We start from the raw sequence: 26809 nt of genomic DNA on the forward strand, positions 1-26809 counted from the left end.
AATTTCCTCACTCCATAGGAGTAAAAATTGATTAGTCGTTTTACTCACTATATTCATATACTGCAATTAGGAAAAAATTGTCTTTACTATTATCTTAATATTAAATTGTTTTAACATTTCCATAACACGAATTTTCGACAAAAAAAAATACTATATAACTCGTTCACATATGATGCAACATGTAGTCACTTATAGCTGTATGCCAAAAGGTCCACAGACTAAAAGAAAAAGAAATAAATTTTGGCGCCAAAACTTCCAAGTATGACATTCGAGATATAAATTAAAAAATACAAGAACTCGAAAATCAAAGTACAATTTATTCATTATTCGATTTTCAAAAATTTTCATTCCTCATAATGCAATAATCCGAAGAATATTATTCGAGAAACAAATTAAAAAGTACAAGATTTTAAAAATCGAACAACTGTTTAATTATTATTCGATTTTCAAATTTTTTCATTAGACATTATACAATAATTTAGCATTTAGCATTTCATCATTAATCAGTTAATAATTAAGGGCTTATTACACTATCATATGATAGAGCATCGTATAGTCATAACTAAGGAGCATTAACGAAAATGTTCACATCAATTCATTCTTATACAATACAAATTGTGTGAAACATTTACCGATATTAGAACATTAATACTTTTATTTACTGAGCTCGGTGGTATAGCGGTTTCATACTTTGCTTCAACTTTCAGTGGCTAATAATTACAGATTCAATCCTCACACTATATATATATGTATGTATACACATATAATTCTATCAACCTGTCTTAGTTCACATGTAGACACTGTATATTATATTCAGAGCCTTATATACTTAATACGTTCAAGAATCCTTTATTTTATCAATAAAAACATATGACAGCGTAATATGCCGTTAATAATATCAGTATGTTTTGTTTTCTTTCCAAGGCCGTAAAATTTCAAATTAAAAGGAAGTGGCTTCAACCGATATGACAGTGTAAGGTATCCTTAATAACAGCAGTGTGTTTTATAACATTCCAAGGCCGTAAAATTTCAAATTAAAAAATAATTGCTTACACCAAAAGCTTGCCATTCTGTTTCACATCACCATTCCCTATCCGCGGCTCGTCGGTCTGGTCTTGTTTCTGTTTCCTGGTACAGTTGTAGAGCGGCAGTATCACCAGTATGACGCCTGATAGGCCGATGAACACGCCGGCCATGTAGAACGAGAGGTCGTACGAACCAGTTATGTCGTAGATCCAGCCTGAAATGGATAGGGAAAGGCATTATGAGTAATGTGGACTGATGCTACCAATGTACCATGTCAGTTTGACCTCAATGTGGGTCCCCACCTATTCTTCTTAGCTCGAAAGCACTCTGAACTGGTAGATAAAATGTCTTATAGATTTTTATGATATGTCAAATCTGAATGAATAAAGATATTTTGAATTTTTTATTTTAATATTACTTTGTAAACTTGTATTGTGGATGTAACGAAGACAGATCGCGTTCTAAGACTTTTTTTATGATTTGATTTTACTTCCGATGGTCGCGGGTTCGATTCCTCGCACGGTGCAAATATTTGTATCCATGAGTATGATTGTGACGGTCTGGATGTTTTCTATGTATATTCCGTATGTATTTACAAAAAATAGTATCGAAGTATTTATATCAGTTGTCTAGTACCCATAACACAAGCTCTGCTTACCGTGGAACTAGATGGCGCTGTGTTAATTGACCTATAAAAAAATGTAATAGATTAGAGGCACCAACCTGCCAAAGGCGGTCCAATCAAGTTAGCCACACCCTGTATCAGCAGTAACAGTCCATACGCATTGGTGAACTTCTCCAACGTGATCTGCTCCACCAGTATGATGCTGGTGAGGGAGTAGTTCGCCGCTATGAACGCCCCGAAGGCCCCGGAGGCGGCTCCGAGGGTCGCGTACGTCTGCAGCAGCGGCATCAGCAGCGTCACCAGTCCGCACAGGACCATGCAAGCTGCGTACACCAGGCTTGCGTTCACACGCTCGAAGTCACCCACCCAGCCCAGCAATATCTGAAGAAATCAAAGTACCATATCAGCAGACATTTTTCATTTTACAATATAAATAATATAAGCATCATAATAATAGAAATAACTTAAACACAGCCACATTGTGGAATCACCTTCCAACAATGGTATTTCCGAAACGATACGATATTGAAACCTTCAAGAAAAGAGCTTATTCCTTTTTAAAAGGCCGACATTTAAAAGGCCGACAACGTACTTGCAATTCCCCTGGTGTTGCGGGTGCTCATGGGCGGCGGTAATCACATACCATCAGGTGAGCCGCATGTTCGTTTGTCCCATGTATTATAAAAAAAAAAAGCCCTCTAGGTATTGCCGTAAGAATAGCACCACCCCATCTCTCCCCGTAGGTGTCGTAAGAGGCAAAAACTAAGGAAGTCCTCGACCAGTGGACTGGCAGCAGCGTTCTACTGGAGTAACTACCATCATCGATCGCCAACCCGCATGGCAAGCGTGCGATTATAGCAATATCCCCCCAAATGGATTTACACCCAAGACCTAACATCTGGTCAAGGTTGGTTAATGGCGATAGACGAGGACAGAGCAGGATCGATCGTCATGGAGATCTTTGGGGGAGGCCTTTGTTCAGCAGTGGACGTCTTCCTTCAGATTATGATGATTATTATTCAAATAAACTTAATATAAGCACCTTTGATTAGTCCATTCTTTTATTAAATTAGCATTCGGACCGCAGACTCGGCTGACAGACAGACACACAACTCTCACATTTATATATTAGTACAGATATGTATCGTTACAATGTTATCTGAGTTGGTGCGTTATCTAAATCACCATAGTAATAGGTTTGACCTCAATACAACTGAATATTTCTGTTATGACACAAATATATAATATTCTTACTAATATTATAAGTATCTCTGTCTGTCTGTCTATATGTCTGTTACATATATAAGTAACTAACTACCCACCCCAGCTTCGCACGGGTATACATATATTATATATATAAACCGTCCTCTTGAATCACTCTATCTATTACAAACCGCTTCAAAATCCGTTGCGTAGTTTTAAAGATTTAAGCATATATAGGGACGGACAGACAGCGACAGCGACTTTGTTTAATACTGCATCAAATTTAAAACAGTATATTGCCCACTCACCTCACCAAACATGTTCAATATCCCAATAATCGAGATCAGCATCGACGACTGCGACTCGGTGTATCCTATCGACATTGCATTATGCGTCAGATACACGTACGGCACGTCGTACCACATGTACAGCAGGAAGTTAGACAGGGAGAACACCAGGAACGCTGGATTGAGGAAGTGGGAGAAATCCAGCACGTCCACGACTAGATCCCAAAAGTCCCAGAGACCTGCGTACCATTGAACCTGGAAAGGATAATGTCAATTTAGAACTACTGTCCTGGGGCACTCCATTGTAAGTGCTTTGCAATCATTTTCTTACCTACACTAAGTTCATATAGGTGAAAGGTATTGTTAGTAATGGACTGATGACCCCATTGCAATATACCATGTCAGGTTGACGCGGTTCCTTCTGGAAACCATCATCATGAATTCCTAGTGAATTCGTCATGATGAGCGACCATTCCATTAAAACTAAATATATATAGTATAACACACATATATATATCTTATATATAAAATTCTCGTGTCACAGTTTTTGTTCCCATACTCCTCCGAAACGGCTTGACTGATTCTCATGAAATTTTGTGAGCGTATTGAGTAGGTCTGAGAATAGGCCATCTATTTTTCATCCCCCTAAAGGTTAGGGGTAGTCCACCCCTAAATTTCTTTTTTTTATTTTTAGACAATATTTTTAGTTTCTATTTTTTTATGATACAACATACAAAAATACATACAATCCTAAATTTTCACCCTTCTATCATCAACCCCTATTTTTTTATAGCGTTATTAATTTATATGGCAAAACAAAGTTTGCCGGGACAGCTAGTATATATATATATCCTTACTAATATTATAAATGCGAAAGTAACTCTGTCTGTCTGTCTGTCTGTCTGTCTGTCTGTCTCGCTTTCACGCCAAAACTACTGAACTGATTTAAATGAAATTTGGTACCCATATAGTCTAGACGCCGAGGAAGGACATAGGCTACTTTTTAATGCGAAAAAAGGGTTGTAAGGGGTTGAAAATGGTAATGCAAGGTTATCTTTATGCGGTTGAATACACACTTATTATAATAAGCTTAACTAAAAAATTATATGGAAAGTCTACTTTATAATTGTGTTATTAAGTCTATTTTCAAAAATTTTTTTGAATTACACCAGTATTGTACTAGATATGCGACTTATTAACGCTCATATGTCATAAATATATGTATTTGTATAAAGCGCGCACATTATTGTCAATCCGTTGTCTCCTTATGAATTTAAATGAATAAACGTTTGCTCTGCAATTTTATTTTATAAATACATAAATATAATCCTGGTATAGCCTATAACTGATGACCCTGCTCTTGGACAAGAGCGTAAGAATATATTATTCATATTTTTGAAGAATAAAACAACATATAATATTAAAAATGTTGTCAATACATATGAACAACATTTCCTTGGAAGAAACAACATCTACCGTTCCATCCGAGCTATTCAGGTTCGGAATACGCGTTTCTCCATTCTGGCCAGTAGAGTCAGAGATATGGTTCGCGCAATAGAGGGATATAAATTTAGAATATCACATCTATTATTTTGATTTAACAAAATTTTATTATGTTATTGGCCAACTGGACCACCAATTTTCAAAAGAATTTAAAGAAATGTTTAAACTGTTTATTAAATATAAATAAATATGACATTTAAATTTGTAAATATCACATTGTCACCATTCAAGGGGTAAAATAAAATAGCAGATAAAAGTTTTTATGGAAATTCGTCATATTTGAAGCTAGAACGATGAAGCTTTTTTCTTACGCTTTTTTGGGTCAGTTTATTTAATAAATACCTTACTAATATTATGAAAGTGAAAGTGACTCTGTCTGTCTGTCTTAAAAGCCAAAACTTCTGAACTGATTTAAATGAAATTTAAAGTCTAGATCTTGAGATAGGACATAGGTTACTTTTTAATGCTAAAAAGGGTTATAAGAGACTGAAAGAGGAATTTTTTAAAAGTTTAAGCTTCAATCTTATTTTTTTGCGTATTGATTAAATATAAATTAACGAAAATGGGTTGTAAGGGTCAAAAGGGGAGTTAAAATGTTGTATGCACGTATTGTCATTTTTTAAAGCTAGAAACTTGAAACCCATTTTTTAGGCTGTTGAGAAAATATCAGTTCCTACCGCCACAGGACTCAGCCATAAATGGTTACAGTATAGCGACATCTTATCATTGGTACATGATGACACTAATATAAGTAGCATTAAAAAAAACAAGAAAAAGGGTTATAAGGGGTTGAAAGGGGAGATGTAATGTATGTATGGTATGTATGGAAGTACATTTTAAAGATAGTAGTTTGAAACTTAGTTTTTGGCTGTTGATTGAATTGTATGGAATTATGTATGGAAATTTCATTTTTGAAGCTAGAACCATGAAACTTTTTATTGGGTTAGATTATTAATATATATTTTTTATTATTTGCTCAAGGTCACTATATTACGCGGACGAAGTCGCGGGTACAGCTAGTATATATATATATATATATAATATACAAATAGTTTTAAGAACTATTGTTATATATGAATTAATATAGATATATAACCTTTTGTATTTGTTTTTTTGCACAATAAAGTTATTATTATTATTATTATAACACGTATGTAATGTGTTCCGGATTCAGAACCTCCTTAGTCTAAGCAGGTTGTATCACCGGGTTGCTCACTGGAGCAAAGGGCGCTCGGTGATACTGGCCACATATAAAAACATGTGGCCACTTAAATTTCAAAAAAAGAATAATAAAACAATTGATAAATAAGAACTGGAACTAAAAGGACGCTCCGTATTTTTATCTATATAAAACAAGATAATTAATGATTTATTTAACACAATATATATGTTTTTGATGAAAATATACACTCTAGAGTGCGTGGCCACTAAACAGTACGTGTAGTACTGTTTAGTGGCCACGCACATCGGGACGTTCCTGAGCAAAGGTAAGTTTGGTGTTACATTGCTTACTTTGGGGTGTTCGGAGTGTGGAAGACGTTCTTCCAGGTCGAAATCGTATTTTTACTTCCTTTTCCATTAATTATTTTCTTTTTAATAAATACAGTCCACTCTCTCTTTTATATATTAATTCATAAGGATTCGTAATCCAACATAATGTATGACGCCATATACAATATACTGCATCAATTGTATATAAATAAAAGCAACCACAAAATATTAGTTCTTTCTTAGCCCTTTTTAATCATGAGAATGGCGTATAAGGTATCGTAATATGGAAGTACAAGGAAGATTTAAAACTGATAGATTTGTAGTTTTTTTTTCGGGAATATATATCTGAGTCCTGCCAGTTAATCTATCCACAAATTCTTTACGGTATAGGTAGAAATAATAAAGTATCTATAGCTAATATATTTACATATGTCTATCTCTTGAATTGTCTACTTTCATAATACTCATAATTCATACATGTTGTTAAAAAATTGTGACAATTTACGAACTTGGCTGAAACTTGGGCAGAAAACTTATATCTACCATTATAATAACAAAATTATGAAAATAAAAAATAAGAAACTTTAAGATATTGTACCTACCTTTTCTTTAGCAATGGTGGTCATTGAGTTCCTGAAGATGTTGGGACAAGAAGAAGCTCGAAGCCTGTATCTGTTGATATTCAACATAGCACCTCTGTAGGTAAGGGAATGTCTATGTACCCTTAGATCTTTAAGAAATGCCGGAGGTTTCTTGGAAACAGAAGCACCCGTCGCTCCTTGTCGTCTCAACCAGAGCGATATAGCCGCTTTATCGTTCAGAGGGGCTGATGTGTTATTGCTTTCTGGAGCTCGTGTAGCTGTGGGTGACATAGCCCCAGGTGTGGTAGGAGACATTAAAGCTCTAGGTGGGGACTGCTCATGAAGTCTTCCACTGTCGCTGAAGCTTCTAGATGGCAACATTACACCAGGATAATTCTGAGCCAGTATCGCATATGCTCGACCTTTATTTGACATCAACTCGAACACCTCAAGCGAAATGCCTTCACCACCAGTCATGAAAGTTGGTAAGTCTACTAAAGAGCTAAATTGAGGAACAATTGGTGACACTACGGCTTCAACATCCACTTTATCAACTTTAGTCGAACCAGCTGCACTGCTCTTACTATCTGAGAAGCTATCAACAGAAGAGCCGTATCGCTTATGTCGTTTTCTTTCTCGTCTACGTTTCCTTTCTTTAGCTTTCTCCTCGTTCATCGTAGTTGTCCATGGTAAATCTCTAAAGAGCATTCCACAAACAGCAATATTTAGGAATAGTCCCGCTAATATTAGTGTGGTTCCACGCCAACCGTACTCGTCCAGTAAGAGATTTGTCAGTGGAGCAAATATGAAAGTTCCAATACCACTCCCACAGACAGAAATTCCAGTAGCAAGGGAACGTTTCTTTTCAAAATAATAAGCAACTATGACTACTGCCGCTACATAACACAAGCTCAAACCAAAGCCGGCCATAATGCCGAATGTCAAAAATAGAGTCTCCATATTGTCTACAAATGCGGAAATAACAAATCCGATGGTCGCCAGAATAGAGCCAAATATGGTCATGCGTCGACATCCATACCTATCCGTTAAAAAACTGGCAATTGGGCCAGAGAGAAGGGGCATTGCCATGAATATCCCCGCGATCCATGCCGTCTTTCCTTTTCCCTCGCCGAAATACTCGAGGAAATGAGGGAAGAAGACGCCGAAACTAAAGGTAATTCCGTCGGCGATGAGGTTCACCATGAAGGAAGCGAATACAACTACCCAACCCCATCCACCGTCCGGGGGCCGAGCTTCCGCAATCGACACATCCTCGTCGTCGGAAGAACTCGAACTAGAGCTGGAGACGGATACGGGCGCCGGAGGCGACTGCGCATCAAACTGCACATGAAGGGCACGACCGTTCGTTTTCCGCGAAACATTATCACTGATAGCACTGACACTGAGCGGGTCGCGGAGGAGAGGTTCGCTCTCGGGAATAGAGGGAAGCGCGCGCGGCGCGGGCCGCGGAGTCTCTGGGTCGTTTAAGGCCTCCGCGGACGGGGCTGGGGTATCAGGGGTTTCGCGGGGTCCTCCTTGGATCGGCCGATAGTTCGCGCAGTCCGGCGGTGGCGGGAGGCACGCGCGGTCCATTCCGGCAGGGCGCGGCGGAACTGCGCTCGCAGCGTGTGCAGCGCGTGATCACCAGTCCGCCGGGCTTCCATGCGGACACCACCCCACTGCCGTGACCTCATGCTGGAATATGAGAAACGAACATGTCACTTTAGAAAATGTACATTATAATTCCTACGAGCCGGGGTTATTGAATTATAAGAGCAAAGGTTAACTGATAAAATTAAACTGTATAATTTGAGTTCACACTTTGTAATTCTTTACTATAAAAATACATGGGCCACTAGTTTCTAATTTGAATGTGCTGGTAATTAAAAAATATTATTATCATAGTCGTAGTATTAAATTGAATTGAAATAGAATTAAAATGAATTGGTAGTTTGTATTCACACACTTCAACTTAAAATGTAAAGTAACAATAAAATTATTTAAAAGAGCAACACGCAAGTGTCTTGCTCGTTCTTCTTGTGATGAGCGGTAAATTAAAAAAAAATGTGATTACTATTCAAAAGTGCTTCAATGTAACTTACATTTGAATAAATGATTTTCTATACCATTCTATGAAATTAGTTGCCTATAAGAATGCCCATAAAGTCTGAAAGTAAAATTGTATGAACTAAAGAGTCCAAGATTCGGAGGCTAATGCGACATCGTTAAAACAAAGTCGAAGGCCTTATCAAACATAACTTGATTAACGAAAATTAAGTACGCAATTTATCACGAGACTAAAGCATCATTAATTTAATTCAACCTTCAGGTACCAAATTGTTAAAATTATTATTCTTTATCAATTTATATAAATTCAAAACAACATTGACAACAACATAGGTAGGACCTCCTCGGGCTAGGAAGCCAAGAGTCTCATCAATCACGTTCAATGTACGTATGTCTATTCAATGCAGATAATAGTTCATTGCTTGCGACGGATGTTCAAAGTGCTAAATCGTCTCCAGTTACTTCGATGATTGCTGGACAATGAGACGCTGGTTGATGTTGAAGAACGCATCGTGGCGGACTATTAATATGTACGACAAAATCATTGTTGAGTCCAAAGATCCCTAGACTGTTATTTGAATCATATTGATTTAATTAGAAATCATTAAGAATTAGTGTGGTGGTATATGGTGCACCACATCGACTCATAATTATGGATTGGTTAGGAGTTGCAATCTGGCCGTAACCAAAAATTGTGTCTGTGTCTGGGAAAGATCTTCCGTGACAGTAAAATCCATAGTTACGTTACATTCAAGTTTGTTATCTCTAAATACCCCATTTAAAGTTTCTAACGTGATAGAAAAATATCTTATATTCCAATAGTATAATTTGCGAATAACACATAACAAAAGCCTGTCTGACCTATTAGAAGAAAGTGTAGCCTCTTCAATAAGGCCGACCTTTTGTAAGCCCAGATATCTGTGAACGGAATTTGCTGCGCGACGCTCGGATGAGAAACTTATTTAGTCTCTATAGATAATAAAAACCAATAAGGTCACATATATATTCTATATACATACGAGTATCTGCAATGTTTTTTGAGTTTACGTTTTTGGGAGTGAAAAAGAGAGAGATATTCAAAATCAAATAAATATACAATATGTGAAAATATCCTAAAAAAAAGAACATTAAATTTCTAACGTTAACTCCGAAGCATTAGGGGTGCGCATAAGTGGTACAAGCCGTAAGAAACATTGCTTTTTTATTACGCTAACATTAGAACCACGTTGGTAGATCCTAAGATTTACTAGTACAACCTAAGTTATAGCAATATACGGGCTTTTACAACAACATATTATTATCGTCTTGTTATTTCTTGGCAAGAAAAACAAACGACAGGTACACAACATTCTGAGCACGCCACCTACCTTCGTAAGTGATAAACGTCACCTATCAACATAAATATGACACAATAATTTACTTTATTTCTTTAACTTTAATGGACACAATACAATAGTACATTTGGCTGACCTTAAACTCTCGACTACGTTTTACCATGCAGCATTTTCTACAAGTACACTATTGATAGTGCAGAGAATAATTGTTATGACACGACGCCCGTGGCACATACGCGTTGCCATACCAGAAGATATAAATGTCAGGCATCATCCTATCCTATCCTTTAAATAACTGCCTTAAGATTGCCTTAACCGAAGATCTTACAATACAAGCTGCTTAGCGGCTGACGACGACGTCATCATATAGTCTACCTTGGTTAAAAATAATAAGGTGATTGACATATTTTGACATGACATATTTTCCTTTAGTATCTAATAGAGTTTTGAGTGGATTATATTTAGTATTATTAGGACCTATCAGCCTTTTATCTGCGTCACATTTTTTTTACTATTCTATTGCAAAAAAGTGTGAAAATAAATAAAAAAATAAAAACAAATTCAGTAATTTTTTAAATTCCGTCTGGCATATTCTAGCTGATATTGTTCAGGTAGATAGATAGATAGATAGAAATTTTTATTTCTATTTTAGTACACACATAAAAGTTCAATTACAAGCAGTAGACATATTACTAATTTTAAAAACGCGAAAGTTTGTGAGTACATATGGATAGACGGATGGATCAATATTTGTTACTTTTTTACGCAAAAACTGCACAACGGATTTTGATGAAACTTTACAGTAATATAGCTATACATCAGAATAACACATAGGCTTCATGGAGGTAAAACCACAGGCCAGCAAGTAACTAGTAAAGCACGTCTCTGACCTCATTACGGTATCCTTTATAAAAAATGCACGTCGATGAAAGTTGAAAGCATGCTTTTATCTCGGCGGTTTTATGTTAAAACCCCCTGTTATCCTGCATCAAACGCAGGCACTGCAACGTGTGACCTGTTTCCTATGAAACCAGGTCAACGGCGGAACATAAATCAACGTCTCATGGGTCTAGCTCTATAATAAAAGATATAAGAGAAAACTATATACATTTGTAATAAAAAAAACTATCTGATATATATATTGACGACCTCGGTGGTCTAGCGGTCTAGCATACCGCTTTACGACCGATGGTCGCGGGTTCGATTCCTCGCACGGCACAAACATTTGTATTTATGAGTATGATTGTTTGTATCGGTCTGGGTATTTTCTATGTATAATATGTATGTATTTAGGAAAAAAAAAAATATCTATGTATTTGTATCAGTTGTCTAGGACCCATAACACAAGCTTTAGCTAGCTTAACTTGGGTCTAGATGGCGCTGTGTTAATTGTCCTGAGATTACTATTACTATTATTACTATTATATAGCACCGCCGGGACTTCAATGATTTATTATTGTAAACCTACTTACGTTTATAATAAACTAGCTACTCGCCATTTAATTCACTATTGTTACCTTTGTTATCTTGAATCGGTCTATCTATAAAAAAATTGCTTCAAAATCCGTTGCGTAGTTTTAAAGACTTAACCATACATAGGGACCCCGCCCGGCCTCACACGGATACATTACAATTTTTTTAATTTCTAGACTTATTCTATACCATAACACCCATGTATTATACATATAAACCTTCCTCTTGAATCACTCTATCGATTGTTCAAAATTTGCATTAATATCCGTTGCGTAATTAAATAGATAAACGTGCGACTTTGTTTTATACTATACTAGCTACCCAACCCGGCTTTGCCTGGGTGGACATGTATTATACATATAAACCTTCCTATTTAATCACTCTATCTATTAAAAAAAACCCGTTGCGTAGTTTTAAAGACTTAACCATACATAGGGACGGACAAACAGCGACAACGACTTTGTTTTATACTATTTAATGATAATGATAAAGATATTGAGTCTCGTATTGCGTTGTACACTGTATATCCTTGCAAATATTTTAAAAATAGTTGATTATATTCTAGATCCAAGATTATTATAAAAGCCAGCCAAGCTCCTGCTAGAAATGCAGAAGGTTCCTAGTACCTACAAACTCAGGTCGACCTCGCTGCTCAGAAGATTAGTGTACATTGGGAAAAGACGCTGGAGTTCCAGACGTCTTAAATGCCGATAGTCGTGAGTCCAGTTCTCGCATAATACAATACAATTCAATTCAGAATTATTCATGTAGGTCTATTACAGACTCTTATGATATATCAAATCTACCGTCAGTCCGTAATGATTTCGAGATGAAAAGAACTGACAAGAAACTCAGCTCATATTCTTTTCAAATAAACGTTGTACACGTATACAATAATACAGATTCATTTTTAAATTTAAATTTGGGAAAATAGAGGGACCATCGTATGCTATTGTTAAAGCTAATCACTAATCAGTGTTCGTAACTCGAACAGACCAGTCGGGTCCGCAGCACCTGTTCACGAGTATGACGGATGAGAAAAAACACTTGTATTTATCAGTATGACTGTATGTTATTTGTATTAATGATACATACCTGGTCTTTTATATTTACACTATTCATGTATTTACATAAACGAATATATATTTCTATCAGTTATTTTGTGCCCATACTACAATTTCTACTTAGTTTAAAACAAGATGGCGCTGTGGGAATTGTCCTAATTAGTATCAAACTAGCTTTTACTAATCCAGGACTTACTCCTGATTTAAAAAGTTATTGCCTTGTAGAGTTTTAATAATAGCGTTTGCATGTATAGAGTCTGGCCTATTTTCCTTTCTTTTTCCTTTAAAATTCAAAAATTCAAATATCATTTATTCATCTACGACATTTTAGCCGCTTATGACCGTAATTTTTTTTATATTATAATTGTTTTCCCTACCGTCCAGTTCAGTATATAGATCCAATTGAGAATAACTGGCAAGAAACTCAATTGAATATTTTATTTATTTATAGATATGATCTAGCATACCTTGAAGTATAATATAAAACATATTTATTCTGCCATATCTGGAAGGCTTTTATAGGATATAAAGATATCGTCAATTCAGATAGTTATAATTCAATTCGAAACTAGACTGCGAGCGAACGAACTAGACTTGGCGGCAGAAGCACTACATTTTTACTATTTCTTTTTTCAACATAATAACATTATAACTTGCTAGCTTTTATTTCATTTTATAACTTAACACATGGGTAAGTATTAACTTACAATTTTTAGAACAACTTTACAATGTACTGTTTTAAAATTGACGCGGTTTTTAATTAGGAAAAATCACGGGATCTTACCACGATATATTTATTTTTAGTAATATTGAATATCGTGAACTGAATAAAAATAAATATAACGTGGTAACACCGCGTGATTTTTCCTAATCTATACATATAAATAAAATTGGAGTGTCTGTTTGTAATATTGAAATAACAGTTTTTTACTACGTGCATATGAGTATAAATACGGTACATACACCAAAATAACATTTTCGACAATTTTTGCCTGTCTGTCTGTCTGTTTGTTACGGTTAATCTCTGAAACGGATAGACCGATTTTGACGGGAGTTTTATTGGCAGGTAGCTGATGTAATAAGGAGTAACTTAGGCTACTTTTATTTTAGAAAAATAAAGTCAATTTTCACGCGGGCGAAGTCGCAGAAATCGCTAGTAAATAAATAAAATACAAAGCTAGTTGTACATATAACTTTACAATTTTTATATCGTTAAACTGTAGGTAGATATATATAGTATATATATATCTACCTACACTCTAGGTAGATATATATATACTATATATATCTACCTAGAGTGTAGGTAGGACTATATAATATACAAATGAAATAAATAACAACGAAAAGGACAAAGTATTGTCCCCCGCAGTTGCGTCACATCAAACCGGCCCGGCCATATGCGTAAAAATAATTATATCTCGGGTACCCCTAGGTGACTAAAGCAACATGAGATCGTCACATACAAAGGGTTTCTATACCTTTTAAAAATTTACCCCATAGTGACAGACATTCGGAATTAATGTTAATTTTTTTTTTATTTGCTTCTAATTTGAGTCTGAGATCCATACTAACATTATAAACTGTACCCGCGACTTCGCCCGCGTAGAATTTAACTACTTTTATTTTTCTAAAATAAAAGTAGCCTAAGTTACTCTTTATTACATCTGCTACCTGCCAATACTTTTATTGGACTTTTCCCGTCAAAATCGATCCAGCCATTTCAGAGATTAGCCGGAATAAACAGACAGGCAGACAGACAAAAATTGTAAAAAATGTTATATAGGTGTATATACCGTATTTATATTCATATGCATGTAGTAAAAACGGTTATTTCAATGTTACAAACAGACACTGCAATTTTATTTACATGTATAGATGTATAGATAATCTTAGGACTGTTGACATAGCGCTATCTAGACCCAAGTTAAGCTAGCTAAAGGTTGTACTTCGCCTCTGAACGAGGTATTGGAGGAACAGAGTCCGGATATAGCTCAAAAGCCTATATACGCTGTGAAAGTTATGAAGATATTAATATTCGTATTGTTCACAGTCCATAGTGAGTTTTAACATAAAAACATGTGTTAGAGTTCATATCAATATTGTGTAAAAATCCGATATTTTAAAAATATATTAAAAGAAGGTAGTTTGTGTTTAGTACTAATGAAGTACCCAATGTAAAGATTATTACAAATATTGTAAATAGCGCCATCTAGTATTTATAGACCGAACTAAGTTGTTTGTTATAAGATAACTATTACCCCGCCTCTCTCCCTACTACACTGACTTCGGTCTATAAATACGAAGGTCGGTAGTTGAATAATCCTATCCCCTCCGATCGATCCCCCGTCCAATTCAAACGGGGATCGATATTACGACGGCCTGAGCCGAGGTTCGAACCCCTAGTGGTGCCCTCAGACTAAGGTCGCATCCGTCAGGTAGGAGTTGGCCTTCAGCCGCTCCATAAGTCCTTCCGCGGGTTTGGAGTGCCATCTGCACTCGGCCCCTAACGTCCGGTGAAGCTGTAAAGGCCAGCTGCGGCCAACAGCATTAGAGTAGTCCGAAAAAAAAAATCGAATAATCCTCTTTCGTTGGGTGAGCCAGTAAAATGAATTGTATTAGAAATGGGTTTAACTCGGTCTTAGTTGGGCCTGGGGGGAAGCTGCAAGCAGTGAAGGTGAGTGTTAATGCATTCTAAAAGGCCCTTTTAACCCTTGCGGTAGCCGGCTTCAAAGCCTAAGTCGTCATCATAATTAGTGCTTCTTACACATGTAAATCATATGTACATAACGAATATGCTGCGCTATAAATAACCAAATACAGTGTAAAATATCAGCCAAACAGAAAACTTGGCATGCTGTATAAAACTACTCGGATTGCAGTTGAAAAACATTATTTGATGTCATACAAAATATGAATACATTGAATTTCTATGTACATATCAAACTTCATATACAGATATATAAAATTGAAATGTCCTTCTGTAATTTCAAATTAACAACTTTTCACTAAGCATACGATACATAAAAAAAAATGTCTGTCTGTTTTTTCTTTCTAATCTTTGAAACGGCTGTTTTGATTTTGATGGGGCCAAAAATGGTAGGGAGTAAGTCTACCATCTCTGGTATCAATTTTTAATTTGTTATCAGTAAGTCTAAATATAGATATAGCCAGATTTGAAATATTGATTTGATACGATTAAAAGCGAAAGATACATAGACTCTATGTCTGTGGAGATAAGAGAAAAAATCGTCTGCCTGTGTGATAGAAAATTACTTATTCAACTCAAAAGTCTATTATTTATTTATTTAACTGTCACACACAAAATTAAAGTGGAATACATCTGTCTGTCAATCTCCGTGTGTCTTAACAAATAAAGAAATCAATTCTATCCTCTATATACTTTTATAGATAGAATCTTATGTAAATGAGACAGGTAGCCATGCAGACGAGTTTATACCGTGTACCTCTACTTTTTAGGTAGAAATTTAATTAAATTCATCTAATTTAATAACAACAAATTATGAATATTCTAAGACCGCATCGAGCTACTGCGGACACAGCTGGCGTTGGACAGAAATAGGTAAAGTGTTTACAAATATTGCAAATTGTGGGTCGGACCTTGACTGGTCGGCGGAAGGCCGCGGCGGATGGTCGGCGTTCGGACACACTTCCCACTTCCTTAGTAACAAGTTCACGAATGAACTTTAGATATTAATTAAATTCGAGCAATAAACGGCCAAAGAAATATAATTTTGGTGGTGTAACGATGTTTGTATTGAAAATTGAAAACTGGGAGCTAAAACTTGCAACTTACACTGTCGCTCGGTAACTGTTTACCATCACAACCTGAACTGTGGCTTAGGCATGTACGATAACTGTTTACCATCAGATAGGCCGTAAACAAAAGATTTTAAAATCAACAAGTTTTTTTTTTAGTTTATGCATAAATAAATAAATTAAAAAAGTAACTTTAACATTTATAAATTATAAAGATCAATATTTACTTTAAAACGTCTATAGAACATATCAACATAGTAGGGAAACGACTATATACACATCCTGCCGTAAACAAAAGATTTTAAAATCAACAATTTTTTTTTTGTTTATACATAAATAAATAAATTTAAAAAATAACTTTAACATTTATAAATTATAAAGATCAATATTTACTTTAAAACGTCTATAGAACATATCAACATAGTAGAGAAACGACTATATACACATCCTATGGGGTGTAAAGAATTGTAATAAATCTGCTTACAAATACTTGAATGGCCCCATATCAAATCGACTATGAAGGTAATAGACATACTTCCGAATTTATATTAGTATGGATAAATATACAGATAGTACAGATACCTAAAATGCGGAGGCGGTGGGTTCAATGCACTCTCAGTCGTACGCAGTTTTCTCAGATTTATATAACGCCATTTACAATCTTCATCGAGTACATTTTCCAATAAAATAAAAATGAATTACTGTTCGTTAGTCTCGCTAAAACTCGGAAACGGCTGAGCCGATTTGATTAATTTTAGTCTAGAAATATTCGTCCAGGAAGTATATAAACGTCATATTTTTTATATTATAATTTTTTTCCAACCGTTCAGTTCAGTATATAGATCCAACTGAGAAGAACTGGCAAGAAACTCGATTGAATAACTTTTTTTTAAAGCCAGTTTACATACTATTTATATAGGTGTCTATGTTTAACATTAAATGAAAATCCAGTGCATAAACAACTATTGCCATGCACGCTCTTCATTCAGTAATCGATTTATGAGTAATAGACTTTGCTTGCTATCTTAATAATAATAATACCGCGAAAGTATGTGAGTATGGCTGTTTGTTACTGTTTCACGCAAAAACTACTTAACGGATTTTGATGAAACTTTACAGTAAAATAACACAGGCTATATTTTTATTGAAATTTTTAAATTTAAAGCAGATGAACCCGCAGGCACAGTTAGTAATAAATAAATAGAAATAAATTTATAAAAATAAAACACGCCTACCCACATTCCGCAATGTTTACATTGTGCTATTGGACAATTCGTGTACAAATATGTCATAGAGACATTTCGGGCTGACGCTTGGCGACTGGCCGTCTTCCAGCCATCCATTTACGTCAACCATTATAAATAATGCCAATATTTGGCAACACGAGAGATACGCAATCTTACAGCGCCGGCAGACCTTCAAATATCAGTCGGCCAATTAAATCGATAATGTACTGCTGCATTATGTATGAAATACATAAGGATTCGATGGTCTAGAGATTTAATACACCGCCTTCGATTCCGATGGTCGCGGGTTCGATTCCTCACACGGCACAAACATTTATATTCACCAGTATGTTTGTATCGGTCTGGATGTTTTCTTTGTATAATATGTATGTATGTATTTAGGAAAAAGAATTATATTAGTTATCTAGTAGCCATAACACAAGCTTTAGCTAGCTTAACTTGGATCTAGATGGCGCTGTGTGTATTATCCTGAGATTATAGATTATGTATTTCTTAAAAAAATGTATCTATTTATTCATATGAGCTAGTCTATATAACACAAGATCTACTTAGCTTGTATCTAGAAGGCACTGTGTAAATTGTTCTGAGATATTAATATTATATTGAAAATCTTTTAGAAGATTGACACCAACTAACTACAGATGATATGTTTACAACATAATAAATGAACAGTATGGTTTGTGACAATTCTTTTGAACTGAAGCAACTAGCCGAACTGGATGGTAAGGCCATATATCAACATAACAACATAACTGAGGGCCAATTAGATTTTGATTTTTACGTCCCGCTTGCAATTATTTTCAAAAGATGGTTAAAAAGAACAGGCAATAAACTCATCTAGAGAAATGTTGTTGAGAAAGTTTATCTCTAAAACTTGTAAGAGAAACATTTCGGTGCAAAAGTTTAAATGAAAGAAGAGTTAAGTGTAACGTCGTTGAATAACTTCATCAAAACTTAAGTCGAGTCGTTGTCGTGGCTACGGACTTATTACGCATATTAATGGGATTGATTAGTGTCATGAAATATTTATGTTATAGGGGTACTATATAGGGCAAACGAGCTTGCGGCTCACCTGGTGGTAAATGACTACCTTCGCCCATGAGCACCCACACCCGTAACACCAGATGAATTGCAAGTGCGTTCCCTTTTAAGAAGGAATAAGCTTTTTCTTAAAAGTTTATATGTCGTTTCGGTTCGGAAATACCATTGCTGGAAGGTGGTCTATTTGAATAAAGATTATTTCTATTTCTATACATCGTCTACTAGTATTGGCCATTGTTACAAGCACCTAGAGATATAGTTCGTTATCTAACACATACTCTCAGCCTTTTTTATTGTCTATGGTGTTGCTCATTTTTTCTATCAATAATTCCATCGGGGTATTCAACTTGATTCAAAATGCAATTACTGTTGTGGACAACTAAACTGGTACCCAAACTCAAGCAATAAAACTCAGGACGCCGGCGCTTGCCACGCGTCGTCTATTGTTTTATCGCTCATTACCCACTTTAGAGACTTCAACAGGACGTCGCTAGTCACTCAATTGAGTACTGTCTTTACCACTACGATTTATGCTTTCGACACCGCTAAATTTATATTCAAACACACTTCACGGAAAATCAATACGTGTTATTACGATTTACCCAAACTCATGCCTTTTCCAAACTTTCACGGCATTACAATTGCCTTGCCTTTTCCATTATCCCATTATTTCCGGTCGTAAGAATTATTTTAGGCCAGACCATATATTTCAAGTCTAGACTTTAAGAACATTCTCAATAAATAGAGAGCGAAGTAAATGGCGAAATGGTTTCATATAACCTGTAAAGAGGGTTCGCTCTCGTGAATTCTAAAGTGTTTTACTATTTGCCTTGCGTCACGCTCAAGTAACGTAAGTGAGAGACCTACTTGTGCTATTATGGCACCAACTACATTAAGTGGTCCCAGGTGTGCTAAGCACTAAAAGGAATTAATCTGCTTAAGATTCTATGTTATATTTGACGACCTCAGTGCTTTACTTTCAGCGGTCGGTTGGCGTCAGCAGTTTGTTCTACTACTCTCACTAGATTATCCAATAAAAGGTAGAGCAAATCAGAAAACCTTGAAAATCACTGAATTCAATAGTATGGCAGAATTTCAGAAAATAAGCACGTTTCCCCAACTACTGATTTACGACTATCATTCCACTGCCTCTCAATAAAACTACACACAAATTGAATCTTATCTCCAATAGCGTAAATGTCAAATTCGGGTGAATTTATCGGCTATTTGGCAGAGAGCCAGTTCCGAATGTTGCGCAACCAAGTAACAAGGGGATGAAGGGTTTTCGTTAATAACAAACCCTTGATGACGTAACCTTTAATCTTCGCGAATTTGTCATTTAGTACATTACATTGTTCGTTTCATTTACTGCTGTACTTACAATTATTTTCTTAAGGATCTCCAAAGATACCTACGAGGTCCTAAGAGGTCCTTATATAATAATCTTTATTTACTACTCACAAAGATCCAATTTATATTTGCACTTACAAGTAAAACAATAGTTGCTTCTTGTAAAATTCTGGAGTCTGAACTAGGATCTGCACTGTAGGACTGCCTGTAATCTACAATATATATTTCTTTTGTGGGTTAGTTCCACAATGTTTTTTTAGTTTGAAGTATGGAGTTTATTATAATTCGTGTATTACAAACTCCTCTGTAATTCCTCACACCATGCCATTCAAGAGTACTAAGGTAACATATATCCGTTTTTTTTTTTTCAAACTATTGTAATGCTACCAAACTCGCAGAAGAACTTATGGAGCGGCTGAAGGCCAACTCCTGCATGATAGATACGACTTTAGTCTGAGAGCTCCAACCTCGGCTCAAGTCGTCGTAATTTAGATCCCCGTTTGAATCGGATGGGGGATCGGTCGAAAGCTTCTAAAACCTATCTTACTTAGCAAGCTATTTAGTGGCTGAAATATGTGAGATGGAAGTGGCCACAAAGACGACATTGTACAAAGTCTACCACGCTAAAATATCGATAAGTATAGTTACGAAGCACTTTTATTATTATAGATATTTATAAAAAAAGTTATAAAACTTTTATAGTTGGGTCGTATAAATTAGTCCTTCGAGCCGGATAAACTGAGATCAATACTGATCGAAACGTACATGACAAAACGAATCTCTCGGTTATCATTGTTGCAAAAACTGTTAAATTTGTGATAATGGTTATTAATAAAATAGTAATAACGAATTGTAATCAGGTGACCCGGGGTCGTAGACCGATAATGATTAGTATGACGTCACCACCCCGCCCGCCGATAAGTTTGATGTCTATGCTGAGCTCTTTAATGTTCTAGACTTGATTATTGGAGAATGAGCAGACTACTGAGTACAAATGATGCTACATATAATAATTGCTTGATTTGGCATTTTGGACATGCTTAGCGAAAAGACAAAAGCAAAGATTGTTTTTTTTTAAGGATGATAATGTAATAGTACAAGCATCTGCTCAAACAGTTTACACTGAAGGGACAACATTTGTACTAGCAGAGGATGATAAAATGAGAATGAAGGCAGATCAGTATTGTACGAATTAGCTAAAATAAAAATAACCTTTACGATTTACCCACTACCATAACCCTATATAAAGTAATTGTGATTACGTATGGGATCAATTAATAAGATTACAATTAAGAATTATTTTATTACATTATATTCAGAAATTAATTTAAAGTAAGGATATTATAATCAATCTACATAAACACAATTTAAAATAATACTTAATAATATACTATAGGAAAATATGCAAATATGATATAAATAGGCATAAATTAAATGACAGACCGTTATCGCAACCATGTTAAATAAAGAGTCAACATTCTACTTTAAAATATCCGCGAAATGATAGCAACGAAATTAATACGGCTGGCATCGATAATAATACTTAATCATTAATAAAAATAATTAAAGTAGATAGTTTAGTAACGATAGTAGGTAAAGGTCATTAGTGCTAGTTTTCTTAGATTTATCATACCAAGACGTTTGGTGGAGGAAAATTGCGATGTTGTAATCATAATAAAATAAAAAATATATAAATTTTCTTGCACACTTGATGTCTTTATTGGTGTTGACATGGAATCTACGATTTTTGGAATCTTTGATTTTTTAAAAATATGTAAAGACTATTTACGAATGCAAAGTACACATACATGTTAAAACTGACATATTAAACTTAACAAAAAAAAAGACACTAAATTCTTGTTATCAAAATATCTGCATCCCTCGGCGATGTCCGTGGGTAATATAGCTCTATTACTCGCTGATAATGTGCGTATCTATACGTAAGAGAATTTTTAAAACAGGTCAAGAACTTTTTGTTTTTATTCAATCCAAACAGTGTTTGCTTGTTTGAATTGGATAAAAACAAGAAATATTTCGGCGTACTGTAATATTTTCTCTTTGTCATATGTAGACTACCCACAGCATAGATAATCATGAATGACCCCACAAAACAAATCTCGGAATTTGCTCCTCTAAATATCGAAATCAATTGATCTCACTATTTAGAACGTATCAAAGGCAAACGTAGGACAAAAGTCAATAACTCATTATCAGATAAGGTAAAGACCACTACAATCTATAACTTTCCTTAATGAGTGAATTATTAAATACAGTTCCAAGAAAACAACGTGACATAAACACGCGAAATTATCACAAGTTCATAACTAATAATAATAAACAGTACATTTTTGATCTTAACTGTAAAGCTTAAAGACCAAATGTTTTCAGGATAAATTCTCGGTAAAAACATCAGAATAATAGTCACTATTTTATTTAGACCACTGTGTTTGTAATGTTAAAAAATATTATAGGTTAAAAAACAATATGAAGTAGCTAAACAAAGTAATATTATCCTTATATTAATTTCAATTCAAATTTACATGAAAAAAGTAATAGTCTCAGTAAAAATATTAGAACTACAGACTAGCAGAAAGAATCAATACAAAGAAAGTGTAAAAACGATGAAAACATTAAACACCCTTTCATGGAACCAAGCAATGTAAGTACAATGTTTCGTTGAACACAATCGTTAATGCTAACGCTTCGATATCGAAGCAACAATACATTTTAAGGTCCATGTCAAACACCAGGCAGTAATAAAATACTATGTATTTGTGATTTTATATCCACTCATTTTAGCTTTGTTTATAAATTGTCTATAGTCTATACCATTATCTTTATGGCACCTTTAAATGAGGACGTTGGCTTCGATATAGATTATTAGATAGATGTTACAACAACATCAAGTAACGGACTTAAAACATTTAATAATATATATGTTAACGTCATAACAGCTCAATATAGAACGACCGAAAATAACGATCTAAATTCCTAAGTCCATACGGACACAAATGCAAAACATACTTATATAAGAAAGAGACATAAACACCGGCCGGCGTAAATAAAAACAGACGCACCTTAGATGAGAACGTCATCTTGGCAAAATCCAAACTAGCGTGCGCCAAAACCGAAGCACGAGAAAGAGCACATTTTCACAGAGACACCACTTATAGCAAATACTGTGGACGTAACACGACCTAATTGGAATTAAAGAACTTGCAGATACTTAGCACAATGGTAAATATATTTGGACACTAGAAGGCAATTTGTATAATACTTGAAAACTCGTAAAATTCAGAGATATACCCCTGATGGCGGTTGTCACTAAACTAGCGCGGACGCACTCGCGAAGTGTCCGGTCCGGCGTCCGCGCGCCATTCGTCTCATTATTTAATAACCAGATAAAAGATTATCTATTGAGGCGTCCTCGGTCAATATGACATGAAATTACGTATTTATCGTTGAATGGTGAGAATGGCAAGAGGTTGAATCGTTTAAGGGTCAGTCGGCGGCCGATTCAACAGTCCTAGTACATATTGAGTAATGAATTTTATCGGAGTAACAAAAGCAAACGTGTTGGATAAGGTGATTTCATCTCAAGTACAAGAAACACATTTAATACAATTTAGTAAGTCTTTGATAATAAATTATAAAAATTTTGATATTAGTCTAGATTTCATATTAGGATTAACCGGAACAGAAGTTACAACTCTGGAAATTATTGATATAAATTCCTTTAGGCTTCCAATAATAATTCCAATAGGCTTATGAGGATCATTTCTGAAAAATTCCAACAGCCACAAAACACACGCTATAAGCGTTTTGAAATTTCTTAAACAGTACTTCGTATTACGAGTCTACGTAATTGTATACTACGTCCGATAATTGCACCGCCCAAGGATAAACTAAACTATAAAGACAGATTTACATCAGATTAGCCACTGACTTAAAATTCTAGACAGTACAGTATAATATTTCAGTACAATCATTGTAAATTTTGAAGTTCATCTACTCCAGGTACACTAAGTTTGTCTGCACACAAAAATAAATATAAGATCAAATTTCAACAACGTGAACGCAGAACTTTAAGGTATTATTGTATAAAAAAATGGCAAATAAAAATAAATATTTTTAAACGAATATAAAAAACAATAGTTAAAGTGTAACAAACCTACGTTATAGAATATCTTAGCTAATTCTAAAAGTACTTTTTTGCTTTTGATATGTTTGGATTATGAATCATCATAATCCAAACATATCGAAGCTACACAGGGATCACCCTGTGTAGCTTCGAAAAATTTTAAACGTTTTTTGGTAATACAGATACAACTGTTAACTATCTAGGTAACAATGAAATAGAATATTTGTTGTTTCTGAATAGAATACAATAGAAAATCATTTATTCAAATAAACTTACATTGAAGCACTTTTGAATAATCATCACATCTCTAGTCATCTATTCTATTCTGAGATTCTACTTTGTCCTTTTTTCCTACTGACTGTAGAACTGTCTGCCGTGAATAAAAAAATACTTCAAATGTATACTAGTTATGGCTCCTACAGAGCAACTAAGCCAATGTAAATCTACCTTTTCTGACTTGAGGTCCGTAACCGGCACACATATTACAGATAAATGTCGTCAACCGAGATAATATTATCGAACACAAGGAAGAATCATGTACCACTATCTAGGTATAGATATTTAAATTAAATAAATTTAAAACTACGGCACGATTTCGTAAAGTACAAATTCGTTTGATACAACAAAAACAAACGGGTATACCTTAATTTCAGTGATGGCAAAATTTGTAGATCATTTAACCTTCCGCGCAAAAAAAGGACGTTATACGTTTAAGAGACGATATCTCTACCTAATATAATGATGATAAATCTTTATCATTATTACTAGGGGTGAGAGGATTTTTTTAAATGGATGATAATAGAATGGTGCCCCCGCCTGCAGGCTTACGGTTTACGCTGGCGGGGCACCGGTGGAGGATGAGGTCAGGTCAGTTAGCCCAAAGCGACAAATTCACGATTGTTTGTATCGGTCTGGGTGTTTTCTACGTATAATTTGTAGGTATGTATTTAAAAATAACGTATTATCCCAGGCCCAATATGTTTTTCTCTTTCAGTCATTCGTATTTAGACATCTTGGAAAAAATGTATATATATTTATATCATTTGTCTAGTACCCACAACACAAGCTTTGGTTAGCTTGGGACTAGATGGTGCTGTGTGAATTGTTCTGATATATTATATTATATTAAATTGAACAATCAAAACAAGACGAGATTTTATCATACTTTTTTATTTCTCCGTACGAAGTTAAATATTTTAAGGCTAGCAACCTCAAACCTAAGAGAAAAGGTAACAATTTCCAACGTAGAATTATATTCAGTGTACCAGCTAAACAAACATAGCCGCTTAGAAGCTATAAACTATTGTTTCTAAAAGTTATTCAAACAACTAACAAAGGAAAACAAAAACATAAATGAATCTACAGGAAAATTTACACGAACCTTTAAACCTATAAATAGTAACATAAATCCAAAATTGTACTGATTTCAATAATATACTGATAAAATAGTTTGTTACTCTTGTCGCAGTAGTAATTTAATTAATAATTAGTACTAAATCTAAATATATATAACTCAAAGGTGATGCATTTAGTAATCTATCAACGCACAGCCCAAACCACTGGACGGATCGGGCTGAAATTTAGCAAGAAGGTAGATATTATGACGTAGGCTAAGTCCTCTAAGGAAGGATTTTGATAAATTCCGCCCCTAAGGGAATAAATTAATGCGAGCGAAGCCACGGATTAAAGCTAGTCTAATATAAAAGCGTGGTCGACCAAGAAAAACTTCTTCAAAATCACTATTAAAGATAACTCAAAACTTAACGCCCAAATCTTGATTAAATGTATACGGAATCACAGACTAAATCCTGACTTTGGAATAAAAAAGAATTATCAAAATTGGGACACGTAGAAAAATATTAAGAGGCAACAATCACTCCACTTCCTTTTATTCAACATCATTTCCTGTCCAGACTGTTAGGTTGTGGAACTCGCTTCGCGCTCCGATTCGGTGCGCTCAATCTCTTACTAACTTTAAAGCATCAGGTAAAACTCATTTCCTTTCCCTTTAGTTCTACTTTTCCTTTTCTTATAGTCCCTTTCTTTCCTTCGAACTTTCCATGGATATGTGTATTATTAAGATTATGTATGTTTACGTAGGTATGTACGTATGTATATATATTTGTATATTTGCATGTATTATTTATAATATTTATACCTATCTTAGTTGTGTTGTCATTTGTACCACCTACTCTTTTTCTCATATCTTCACCGATCTTCATTCTTACATCTTCTACCTAAAGGTTGCCTGTAAGAGATTGCTTAGCGATAAGACCGCCTTTTGTACTCGTCATTGTTAAACATATTTTTATATTAATTAATATTTTCTGTGACTGGTGCAAAAAAGTGTAAAAATAAATAAAAAAATAAATACAGTAATTTTTTAAATTCAATCTGGCATTTTCTAGCTGATATTGTTCAAGTAGATAGATAGATAGATAATTTTTTTTATTTCTATCTTAATACACACATATAGATTCAATTACAAGCAGTACACATATTACTAATATTATAAACGCGAAAGTTTGCGAGTATGGATGTTTGTTACTCTTCCACGCAAAAAGTACTAAACGGATTTTGTTGAAACTTTACAGAAATA

General features: G+C 34.8%; 1 protein-coding gene across 2 annotated transcripts in view; it reads right to left on the reverse strand.

Annotated features, from left to right (window-relative positions):
• Positions 1-1013: 1013 nt before the first annotated feature.
• The window catches only part of LOC131846302 (monocarboxylate transporter 4-like), a 46665-nt gene continuing 20869 nt past the window's right edge, over positions 1014-26809 (reverse strand). Inside the window, exons 1-5 of one of the 2 annotated variants that reach the window (XM_059195570.1) lie at positions 23147-23374; positions 6738-8411; positions 3163-3396; positions 1750-2032; positions 1014-1240 (exon numbers count right to left, since the gene is read on the reverse strand). In XM_059195570.1, the coding sequence (XP_059051553.1) occupies positions 1050-1240; positions 1750-2032; positions 3163-3396; positions 6738-8309 (2280 nt within the window). In that variant the 5' untranslated portion in view covers positions 8310-8411; positions 23147-23374 and the 3' untranslated portion in view covers positions 1014-1049. Of the gene's footprint in view, positions 1241-1749; positions 2033-3162; positions 3397-6737; positions 8412-23146; positions 23375-26809 lie in introns of those variants that run through there. The other variant, XM_059195569.1, reaches the window with a different exon arrangement.

The sequence above is a fragment of the Achroia grisella genome, unplaced genomic scaffold (genome assembly GCF_030625045.1).
Source record: "Achroia grisella isolate CSIRO2021 unplaced genomic scaffold, CSIRO_AGI_Agris_v1 utg509, whole genome shotgun sequence".
Lineage (NCBI taxonomy): Eukaryota > Metazoa > Arthropoda > Insecta > Lepidoptera > Pyralidae > Achroia > Achroia grisella.